The sequence below is a fragment of the Schistocerca nitens genome, chromosome 1 (assembly GCF_023898315.1).
Source record: "Schistocerca nitens isolate TAMUIC-IGC-003100 chromosome 1, iqSchNite1.1, whole genome shotgun sequence".
NCBI classification, from domain to species: domain Eukaryota; kingdom Metazoa; phylum Arthropoda; class Insecta; order Orthoptera; family Acrididae; genus Schistocerca; species Schistocerca nitens.
In genome coordinates this window covers 703948058-703960227 of record NC_064614.1, presented here as the reverse complement: position 1 = coordinate 703960227, position 12170 = coordinate 703948058, and the positions used below count along the sequence as shown (strand labels likewise).

The 12170-nt window shown below is 37.6% G+C and overlaps 1 protein-coding gene across 1 annotated transcript in view; it reads right to left on the bottom strand.

The window, feature by feature from the left end:
• Window positions 1–12170, bottom strand: part of LOC126259657 (cullin-4A) — a 91758-nt gene that overhangs the window by 52535 nt on the left and 27053 nt on the right. The window contains exons 2-6 of the mRNA XM_049956593.1: window positions 11749–11922; window positions 11468–11657; window positions 3249–3437; window positions 2934–3080; window positions 2604–2790 (exon numbers count right to left, since the gene is read on the bottom strand). Coding sequence (XP_049812550.1) covers window positions 2604–2790; window positions 2934–3080; window positions 3249–3437; window positions 11468–11657; window positions 11749–11922 — 887 coding nt within the window. The remainder of the gene's footprint in view (window positions 1–2603; window positions 2791–2933; window positions 3081–3248; window positions 3438–11467; window positions 11658–11748; window positions 11923–12170) is intronic.

The window sequence follows — 12170 nt, the reverse complement described above, 5'->3', positions numbered from 1 at the left end:
GCTGCAGCTGCCCCACAAAAATTAAAATTCGTTTACCCACTATGTTTCTCTGGTTGTACACTTATGTTTAGTTAATAGTTAGGTGCACATAACTGTTATTCTGTCTCTTTGAACTCCTTTGCATTTGTTTACATCAGAAATTACACCTAAAACCAAGTTACAACCTTCTTATACACTGTGAAACTACATCTGAAGTCAATTGTATTTACATACTTAACATTGCTAACCTTAAAACGTGATACATGCCCCTGTATGGCCAAAAAGTGAATGGACTCATAAACCTTGCTCACTAAACATACTGGAAGGAGTCTTGTAAGGTTATTTTACACATAGTGTTTTTCCTCCTTGGTTAATGTTATAGAAGAAAATATATTAGCATTTAACATGAATGGTTGTCTACTGAGCAGTGTAGTGACTTGGTAGTATTAACAGAATAGAAGTCATATAAGCATGCTGCAATTCTGATGAATTAATTACTTTCAGTTCTCATGAATTAATTACTGTTATCAAGATTGGTCCTGCTGGGAAGAATAGTGGGAGGAATATTTCACACATCAGCAAACACTACATAGGACACACAGGTTTTGATATTGCATACACACTGAGATTAATTTATAAATGGTGGAATGATACATCTCTCCCCTATTATTTTGTAGTGAATGAAACATTTTGTTTCTGTAACCATTCTCAAAAAAATCTGGGAAAAGTGAAAAGAATTTTTTATATGGTAGTTTAAGCAGAAAGAAGGGGGGAAAATACTGAATACGTGTTTAGGAACTTTTCCAAGCTCAAAAAAATTTTTTTTTGATTTAAAAAACCTATTGATTTACCATCACGAAGATCCACATGCTCTCTCAAACATTGCACATCCTCTCTCAAACCTGAGGAATTATAGTCTCAGAACTGAGGAACTACAGTCAGCAGTGACCAATACGGTTGGTCACCTGCAACTGCTTACTTATTAGTTTTTAATTTCATTCCACTGAACTTTGCAGGAAGAGACAACAATGCCTATTGGCAATTCACATCAAACTTGTTCATTATGAGAAGATTTGTATGCACTTGCTCTGAAATCAGTACCAATATGTTCTAAAAAGATGCATGTGAAAATGCAGTTCTTCACACAGTCAAATCTCGGGTTTTATCAATCACAGAGATACGGGGTCAAGTGTTTTGGATAGCCCTTGGTCTAGAGACTGTTTGAATATCTATCAGAAGAATGGGCGTACTGTGGCTGTACTGCAGTACAGGGGTAAAATTAAAACTTAGGTACCTTATAAAAGCACCATTTTGACATGATTAGTTCCTGAGAAAACCCTGAAAAATCAAGATTTTTAGGCACAAAAAGTACAAATTGTGGGAATGGCCACTGCTATAATTTCTATTCATGGCAGATTGTCGAAATTTTTACCATGTGTTCAAACGATGATGATCTCAGATAACCTTATACATTTTTTGAGCTCAGTATCCATGACAGAGATCCATATGTTCAAAGTTACCATACTCATGGAAATAAATCATGCACCATACTCATGGAAATAAATCATGCACGTAATATCTGGCCTGAGGCATAAGTGTAGTTTTAACTGATATAATGAACACATGATAAGGGTTCTACGGTCAGTGCTATGGTTCCAAGATCACCAAGCTAAACAAAACACAGGTATACAAGAAGGTGCATTTTGGAGCAAAATTTTAAACGTTGTTATAGGAGAAACATAAGTTAAGACCCCAGAATTTTTAAGCTGCTGAGGCATAGTGGAGACAGTGACAGTGTGAATGGAAAAAAAAAGAAAATAAGAAGGGTGACAGTGGCAGTGGGATGTATTGCAAATCTAAGGCGGGCATGGGGGGATGGGGGGGGGGGCAAGGGGGGGGGGGAGGAGGAGGAGGAGACAGTGTGGTAGACAATATACACAGACAGTGGCAGTGAGAAGCAGACACTGAGTATGAAGGCTGGACTACAAATACAGACTGGGGGGATTTAGAACGTTCTGCATTAAAAGAGCGTAGATATGTTCGCATAACAAAATTTTTGGTTAGGAAGGTGGAGTGAGGATTGGGTAGCTCGTCCCCCACTTTCCTGTCAGAATCATTTAAAGAGGAACACGTTCACCTTTTTTTGTGCTCCAACCAGAGTATTTTTCCCTCGTTTTAAACAGGATAATGATGCATTCCAGTGGCGAAAACCTGAACCCCTTGGAGGAATAGAAAGTTCAGAATACTGATGTCACAAGATTACAACATGGAATGACAGACAATTTAAAAAGAATGAGCACGATCCTTAGAACAACTTTGTGCTCTAACTGAGAGAATTTAGCTCTACATATTACATCAAACCTCAAGAGCAAACAATAAAAAAAAATGTTTTATCTTTCAATATGTTAAAAAATATGTATATCTCTCTTGTTTTACATGGCATTGCCATTGTAACTGAACCAGCTGATTTAGATTGTACAATACAAATATGTCTGTACAAAGACAAGTTTATACTTTCTTTTAGTTTCATTAAATAATACATTAAAATATTACTTAACAACACGTGAAGCACACATGAAAGAGAGTGACAATATCTAGGAACTAAAATAAATATTAATACTAACCTTGATATATGTATTGAAATTCAGACATAGTTCCACTAAACCATTTTTCACTCTTGTAAACAAACTGTACAGCAATGTCAAATCAGAAACTCTGTTTTCTTCTAACAAGTTATCCAGTCCTTTGTGTAAAATACTGCTTAAGTGCTCCGATAATAACTGCTTTTCTACTGTATGTATAAGCTGCCACCTAAGGATTTGATAAATAAATTAAAAATGCTACTTCAAACACTTCTTATCTTCCTTATTAAATTATTAATGTATTCAAACAAACAACACGTGCAAGAAAAATCACACCAATTGAAGTACCACCATGTTATTTAATAAACTTACTTTGTTGATGGGTCCAGGTAGTGTATAAGTCTTTCCATCTCCTCCTTGAGTCTCTGATCAACATGAGCTAAGTATTCAGGAACATCATGCTCTTGCATTAATCTCTGCCCTTCAGCAGCATACAATCTGTCTGTCGCAGCTAGGAACCTACAAGTGTTTTATAAATTATTTCCTAATCCAGCAATCACTTTGGTACTTTGTTACTAATTCCACTGAACTTGCAACATTTCTTTTTTCTAAACACAACCCACATCAAGTAAAGAGTATTCTAGTAGGTATAAGAGATGCAAATGTTTTAGTAATTCAGAAACTTACTTGCTCTCAAAAGCATCTTGATATATCTGGAGATCTGATAACATTCTTAGCAATGATTTTAATAATGTCCTATCAACAGTATCTCCTTGCCTCTCCTTCTCAATTAACATAAGAAGGCCCTCCACAGTTCTTGTTTGCACAAGAGTGTTTAAGACTATGTGCTGACGGAACAAGTCTAGGCCCATATCCCTAGTAAAGAAAAAAAAGAAGAATGCTATCAGTATTACGTACAGCAGCCATAGGAAGAATGTCAAACCATATGAAAACTGCTGGTAACTAGATGACAGGCACTGTAAAAACAAATATGTACTACTTCGGAAAATACAGAATGATCAGCCAATCTGTTAGTATCCGAAACCACATGCAATTTTCACATACACAATTTATTCAAAGTTTTCCCATCACATGTTACTTTTTATTAAACTGAGGACAGAAATAGAAGATAATTATTACAGACTATTAACATAGGTCAGATCAGATACTCTTTTTGTGGATCCATAGGGAGTAGACTTTCAAAAATGAGGAACATGTCAGATAAAATTAAAATACATAATACATATTTACAAAAGAATTGATATGCTGATATAAACTAGGCATATTGCATTAGAGCTTCAGATGGAAAAAATACAATAAAATAATTTTATTGACCAAGTGGCCACAGGACAACACACATATCAAGGCATACAGATTATTTTCGAAAATAAAATAATTCTGATATGCAAATGGTTTTCACACAGCTCCTAAGTCAGGAACTACACAGAAATTAAAAATATTCCCACAAACATTTAAATGTATTCACTCTAAGGTACATAATAAGCATACCAGATAAACAATTCACTCAAAGAAGGAATCACGCTAACACCGTTTAACACTGCCTTTAGCCTTGACACTTGTGTCAATTCAGCAAGGAAGAGTGCCTTCTAGTTTCTTCAGGTGTCCAGACTCACAAGGTTCACCCTCACAACTTTACTTCTGCCAGTACCTCTTCTCCTACCTTCCCAACTTTACAGATGTTCTCCTGCATACCTTGCAGGACTAGCACACTTGCGAAAAAAAAAAAAAAAAAAATCCTCTACGTTACAGTTAAGCCATTTCTCCAGAATCCTGTGAAGTTTGGAAGGTAGAAAGAGCCACTGGAAGACATTAAGCTGTGAGAAAAGATCACAAGTTGTGCTTGGACAGCTCAGTCAATACAAGCCTTCCCCAAGAAAGGCAAAGGTACCAGGTTCTAGCACGAACCCTGCACACATTTTTTAACAGCCAGGAAGTTTCTTTTGGTATCCTGTATCCAGCTGAAGACACTCATTAATGGTTAGATTCTCTAAAGTTATTAAACTGTGGTGATGTTTATTTCCATGTTTCATCCGCTGCTTCAAATAGTCGCAGACATTCTACGTGGGATTAAGATCAAGCTGCTCGATATGCAATAGTGTGCCTAAGTATCTGTCAAACCAGGAACATACAGTTGCAGCCCCATAAACAAGTCAGTTGTCATTTTGGAAAATGGGACAGTCCACAACAGACACATAATGAAGATCCAGAAGAAAGGACAAAAGTTGGTCACCGAGAAACATCCTGGTTTGTCTCCACGCTAACCTCAATGAGTGACACCAAGCCACAGTATGAAAAATATTCTTTAAATATCATGGACCTTGAATTAACAATATACTCTACATAATGCAAGTCATAGGTCTCATTCGGCTATAACTTTTATCATTTCAAAAGAGGCAAAAACAACTTGGTGGACCAAACTACATGCCTCAAGTCCACTATTGTCTAGTTTCTGTGCTGTTTGGTCTACTGAAGACTTGCAGCTTTATATGCCACCAAGAGCAATGATATTTTGAGAGGTGCCCAACTCCAAATGTCCACTGCATGTGCTTAGCTTTGCAATGTTCACTGGGAAACAAGTTGTGATGGACCCACATGAACAGAAATTCCAGTGGGCCTGAAATCGCTTGTCACTGACAAGGCGTGATACTCTTTCTCCCGCCGGCCAAAGTGGCCGTGCGGTTAAAGGCACTGCAGTCTGGAACCGCAAGACCGCTACGGTCGCAGGTTCAAATCCTGCCTCGGGCATGGATGTTTGTGATGTCCTTAGGTTAGTTAGGTTTAACTAGTTCTAAGTTCTAGGGGACTAATGACCTCCGCAGTTGAGTCCCATAGTGCTCAGAGCCATTTGAACCATTTTGAACTCTTTCTCCCACCCCAGCAAGGGGTGCACCATTTCTCGTGGATACGTTGCACAGTCTACTGATGCACCAACAAGTGGGCTAATTTCATTAACAGTGTAGCTACCAACATGTCTGAACACAGTACCTCTTTACACACCACCTCACTGTCACAAATCACATTCATGGGGTAGGGTCACGTGACAGTCTGATATCTGTTATGCACCATCTGCACCATTCCAAAGCAACCAGTGTGCTCTTTTAAGAGAGTATCTAATATTTTGTATGGTGAGCTTTTAATTCCTAAGCTACAGTAACCAATTATCTTTAAAATGAAAACAGTTAACAAGGCTTGGTAAAACAGAACGCTTTACTACAATGAAGTTACATAGACATTAGGTATTATGTAGGACTCATTTTAAATTCGGCAATGGAGTAGACAATGGTCACCATTTAATCCTTAACATCCTCTTAAGCTGGACATTATTCCTAACAAAACTTTTTAAAGTTGCTGGTAAACTACTGAAAAATGTTTGTTCATGCAAGAGTGACTAAGTTTTTATTACGATTGTTTTTATTCCTGGTTTTATTCTGTGAATTGAGCTACTAGTCTGAAAGAGAGCTATATCTCTCATGGTTAATTTTATCAATTAATAAATATACTGAGAAGCAGCAGTGCATAACCTGTTCTTAAAGAGACTTCTACAGTTAATTCTTGAATTTACACCAAAAATACTTTGTGTTACATTGTTTCAAGAACTGTAAAACTTCAGCTTCTTTTGATGATTGGCTTAAGATAGAGGTCTGCAAATGATTACGGCATTATAAAATACCACTAAGAGCTCTGTCATTCAATTACATTCAATTACAAGACATATTATATCAAATTCTTGAAGTCGTCTAGATTAGAACTGAGCTATCATTTGCATACAATGAATGAGATGTATTTCGAATACAGAACGGAGGAGAAGAGGAATATTAGATGACCCCAGAAGCAGCTGCTACCTTAAAATGAAGAGCATGTGTACAATCAACTCTGTAGAATGTTATGTATTTTATGATTGCTCTATTCTGAGATATCTCACTTCAATCTCCAAGGATTTTTTTTAGACATAACTACTTGCATCATATGATTTCTTTAAAAAAAAAATAAATAAAAATAAAATAAAATGCATAGCAGTTCCAAGTTAAAACAGAATCTGTCAAAGTGTATTTGCTCACTCCAAAGTTTCACAGTTAAAAATAAATATATCTCATTAAAAAAAAAACTTTTGCAACCACTCTGCAGTATGCATAGGTTTTCTTAGAAAGTGCATTCAATGTTTTAAGATCTTGTCAAAAGTGACAAAAGAGATTATTAAGTCTCTTCTTTTTTGTACATTTTAATGTCTACAAGTAATCCAGATTTATGTAGTTTACTTCTTTGCATTTTTTACTCAGTAAAACAATCAAGACAGGAGGAAAACACTGGAATTAGGGTCCAGCAGATCAGTATACGTTCCTTGATGTGACAACCATACTTGACTTTGTGATTTTTTTATGTTGTTCTGCTGAATTAGAATTGTTAAGAAATCTGACATGTGCTTTGGAATGGTGTGGCCCAGATCACCAACAGAACGCCCTGTATTAACGATTCTTTAGTCCCCCAAGATCACCTTGGACAAATGCTGAGACTGCAATTTCAACAGATCATGGTTGATTCCTGCCCTCACAACTGAGATAGCATTCTGTCTCAAATAGATTTGATGTGAATAAGAGGTCAAGCACTCAGTTTACTTTGTTTCTTATCAACTGCAACAGCCACCTATTTCTCCAGATGTCTACACTGCAATCTGTTATTTTCTTATTTCATTCTTTTCCCGTGTACCTGTATCATCCTCATTACAGTGCTGAACACAGAATATTAGTAAATTGTCATAAATACAAACTAAAATATTTTACTTACAGTCATCAGGATGTAGTTATAAGATTAGCTTATTGATACTTGCTAACGATCATGTGCAAAACATTCACCAACTGAAGCTAATAGTAAGTATGCAGAGCATGTAATGATTATGAATGGTTAACATTATTTTATATAGCACCATGAGGTGAAAGCCACTGCATCACAGTGAATAGAAAACCGTTACCACGGCTAGCCAAATTTAAGTACTTCATCTGTCTTAAATTTGAATGGAAAGATGGAAGAATAATCTTGGAAAGCCTCATCAGAATGTATAGAATCTGTTTAATGACATTAGACAGAACACTTCCTTAACAGAAGAGAGACACTGAAGAAGAAAAAAAGCTCAATGTTGCTCCAAATGTAACAATGGAAAGTCCAACCTCCTACCTTCTACATGTTTCCTTAAGCTCACAAACCCAACTGCCCATGATGCCCCATTGTGGTTGGTTACCCTGCTGCCAAAGAGAGAATCTATGCCCTTGTGGACCAACATCTTCAGCCTGTAATCTGTAACCTATCATCCAATACAAAAGACGTCAATCACTTCCTCCACCAACACTCTGCACTTCCTGTTTCTTCACTACTTGGTGCCCTGCTCATCACTTTCAATGCCACCTTCCTCTACACTGACATCCTCAATGTCCAAGGTCTTGCTGCTATTGAACACTATCTTTCCCAATGTCCACCTGACTCCAAACCTACAATCTCCTCCCTGGTCACCATGACTAACTAAAGCCTCACCCACAATTACTTCTCCTTTGAAGGCATCACCAACAAACAAATCAGTGGTTGCAATGGGCACCGGCATGGCAACTCAAATGCTAAACCCCTTACATGGTTTAGATTCACTGACATCTTCATCTTCATGATATGGAGTGAGGGTGAGGACACCCTATTCGAATTACTCCAGGTCTCGACAACTTCTTCCATTTTCACTTTGCTTGGTCTTCTTCAGCTCAACAAGCCATCTACCACGATGTCAACCTCCACCTTAAGGAATGTTACATCAGTACCTCTGCCCACATAAGATCTACCAACCACTAACAATACATCTACTTCCACAGCTGCGACCCATTCCACATGAAGAAGTCCCTACTATACAGCATAGCCACCCCTGATTATCACATCTGTAGTGGCAAGCAGTCCTTTCCCAAATACTATGCCAAAGGTATCACTGAGGCCTTCGCAGACTGAAATTACCTTCCCAACTTTGTTCAGACAGATTTCCTGTGCCCTGCCTCATCAGTCACCTACCAACCTCCACATACCCACTGCCTGGTCGCAAAGCAGCACTTCTCTCTTAACTCAGTACTATCCAAGATTCTAGCAACAGATCACATTCTCCACCAGGGTTTCTACTATCTTCCAATATGCCCTGAAATGAGAAATATCCTCCGCGTTCTCTCATAGAGGTATTCCACCACCAACCTACACAATACTGTTGTCTGTCCCTAATCCATCCTCGCTCACACCTCTTGCCTCATGGTTCATATCCCTACAATAGACCTAGATGCACAACATTTTCCCCACTACTCCAGTCCTGTCACTGGTATCTCATACTCCAAAGGCAGGGTTACCTGTGAAAGCAGCCATGTCATTTACCAACTCAGCTTCAATCACTGTGACGCATTCTATGTGGACACGACTAGTAACAAGCTGTCTATATACAGGAGTGGCCACTGGCAAACTGTGGCCATGAAACAGCTGGACCAGCCTGTTGCTGAACATGCTGGCAAACACTATGTGCTTCACTTTATCAAATGCTTCACAGCCTGTGTCATCTGGATTCTTCCCACCGATAGCAGCTTCTAGACAGCCACTGGCAGCATTAGGATTTTACCCCCACCCCTGCCCTGCTATCCCTCCCTTCCCCACCTCTTGCCGCCTCTTTAATCCCACTACCCATCCCAGCCAGAAAACTGAAATATTTCTAGAATTCTTTTTTTTGTGCCTCCATGTGTAAGTAGCAATCAAGTCTTTTCGTACTGTTGTTATAGGTTGCTCCAAATCTGGGATTTTTTATTGTGAGTGAGAGCAATTACATTGGAGTCCAGCTGTAAAGTTAATGTACATATATGGAACATAGAGGAACAGATAAAATCAAGCAATGGAAAATTCAGGATGGAAAGGAACAATATTATGAAAAGGAAAGTTGCTGCGCACCATATAGCGGAGATGCTGAGTCGCAGATATGCACAACAAAATGACATTGGCAGCGTGGTTTCAGTTGTCTGAGACTGCAGTTGAGTGTTGAGTTGCATTTCCGTGTGTGTGTGTGTGTGTGTGTGTGTGTGTGTGTGTGTGTGTGTGTGTGTGTGTGTGTGTGTGTGTATTTTTGACGAAGGCCTTACTGGCCGAAAGCTTTATTTGTGACAGTCTTTTTGTTGTGCCTGTCTGTGACTTGGCATCTTTGCTATACGGTGAGAAGCAACTTTCCTTTTCATAATACTGTGAGAAACAGATAAAGTGAGACGGATGGGAAGCACAGTCACTCATGCAAACTGCAAAGCCAATTGAGAAGATTATCCAAAAGCAACACCTGAAGTGGATGAGACTTGGCCAGAGAGTGTCAAAGATCAGTTGCTGATACAACAAAGCAGATACAGGTGAACAGTAACAAAGGATGACAAGCGCCAAAAATGATATGGGAACACTGGTCAGCTGTCACTGGAAAAGGTAGCAGCTATGATTGCAGACATGAACGGATGGAGGTCTCTTGCAGTCTAAACCAGAAGCTAGATGATGCAACTGACTGACTAAATAAAACACAGCATTAAGATAAAGGTGAACATCTTGACTTCCATTTTACCTAAATAAATATCTGTAATGGGGTATGTAACACAGTCAAGAACAATTCATATTTTTAGCACAGTAATCAATTTGGTTTCATGAGGGTAACACAGAAAGTTTGCCACACCATAATTCCAATGGAATCAATATAAAAAAAGAGGAATATTAATGAAAGAGAGAAATAAACATTGAAAATGAAAGCCAATCCATCATTGAGTCAGTGGTGAATGTAAGGCATTTACCATGGATTGTGTGGGGTTCTTTCACCTGAAATACATTCTGTAAATCTTTCCTACTTTCTCCTGGCCTTGTCTCTTACCTTCATGGGGTCAGCATATTAATCTAGATTTGGCAATATCAGTGGTAGACAGTTGTTGAATGCCCTTCCTGTCACCACCACAGAGATATATTTGCAACCAGTGCAAAAACCAGACTGCAATTTTAACAATTGAAGGTCATAAAAGGGAGACAGTAATTTAGAAAATAATGAGACACAGTTGCAGGCTATACCCTATGTTGTTGAGTACAATGTAATGCTGTCAAGAGAGAGAAAGGAACTAGGAACATCTACGGTACAGGATGGACAGCGTCTTCAAAAGGGGTTATAAGATAAATATGAATAAAATAATCAAGGTTTACGGAGTGCGACATAAATCAGGTGATGCTCAGGGAATTGTGTTAAGAAATGATACACTAAAAGCACTCAATGAGTTTTACTATTTGGGCAGCCAAATGTCTGATGACGACAAAAGTAAAGAAGACAGAAAATTGCAAGAAAAGCTTTTCTGAAAATATCTGTGTGGTGTTTAGTATTACTTGGAAGTGAAATATGGATGATAAATAGTGCTGAAGAGAGAACAATAGAAGCTTTTGAAAAGTGGAGTTATAGAAGAATGTTGAAGATCAAATAGAAAGATTGAGATAATAATAATGAGACTAAATTGAACTGGGAGAAAAAAAGCTTTTTGGTACAATTTCACTAAAAGAAGTGATGAGTTGATAGGACATATCCTGAGGTATTGAGCAATAGTTCATTCAGTAATCAAGGGAAATATGGGGATAAACACTATACAGAGTGATCAAGGCTCCACTAAAGTAATCAGATTCTAGTGGGTGCAGGCTGCAGTAGTTATGCAGAGACACAAAGACTTGCACAGACAGACTAGCGTGGAGAGCTGCATCACTCTCTTCCTATGTTTCCTGAACTTTGGAAGTTTTATTCTATTTTAATTTGTAATTTAAGAGTGGGGTTCCTTAATTCTAACTTTTAAGAATCACTAAAAATCTAATTTCAATTTCTAAATTTCACTTACCATATAGAATGGATTGTGGGATTCTGTAAAACATAAGTCCTATCGAGGTATAAGAATATACTTCTAACCATTATCATCTGCTGACAATGGGACTGCCAACATTCATTCATCTTCTTTAAAAATATTTGTCTGTCCATAGATTCTGCCATGAACTGTTCGATGTTTGCCTTCACGTGCTGTTCTGTGAGAGCTGTATAGTAAGAATAGTTTCCAACTTAACAATAAATGTACATGAATGTACAAGATTACACACATATATAGGTACAAATCCAAGAACATACCTGTAAGATTAACATACAAAGTAGATGCCATTTTGTGATTGCACATATTTTCAACTGCCTGATACAGCTCTTCAAGACTATAGCGTATGGATTTTGATGTTTGAATTGCTATAACAGCTTCTTTCAGTTTTTCCCATGTTCTTTCTTGATAATTATCTGGAAGTTTTGGTTTTTCTGAAAACAAATAACAATGAAATGAATGTCTAACATCATAGAATATTATTTCGCCAAGTTTTCCCTACTTCTACTGTTTTACAGAATGATCATAATAATTGAGAAAAAAGGTCTTATAAACAGAAAGTCTTTTACTACTAAAATATAAACAGAACAGTAAAATTTAATATCTTAATTGTCCCTGTTTCTTGCCAGTTTCTTTTTATTTGAGTTAATAACAAAATATAGTGTCTACTTACTATAGGCAT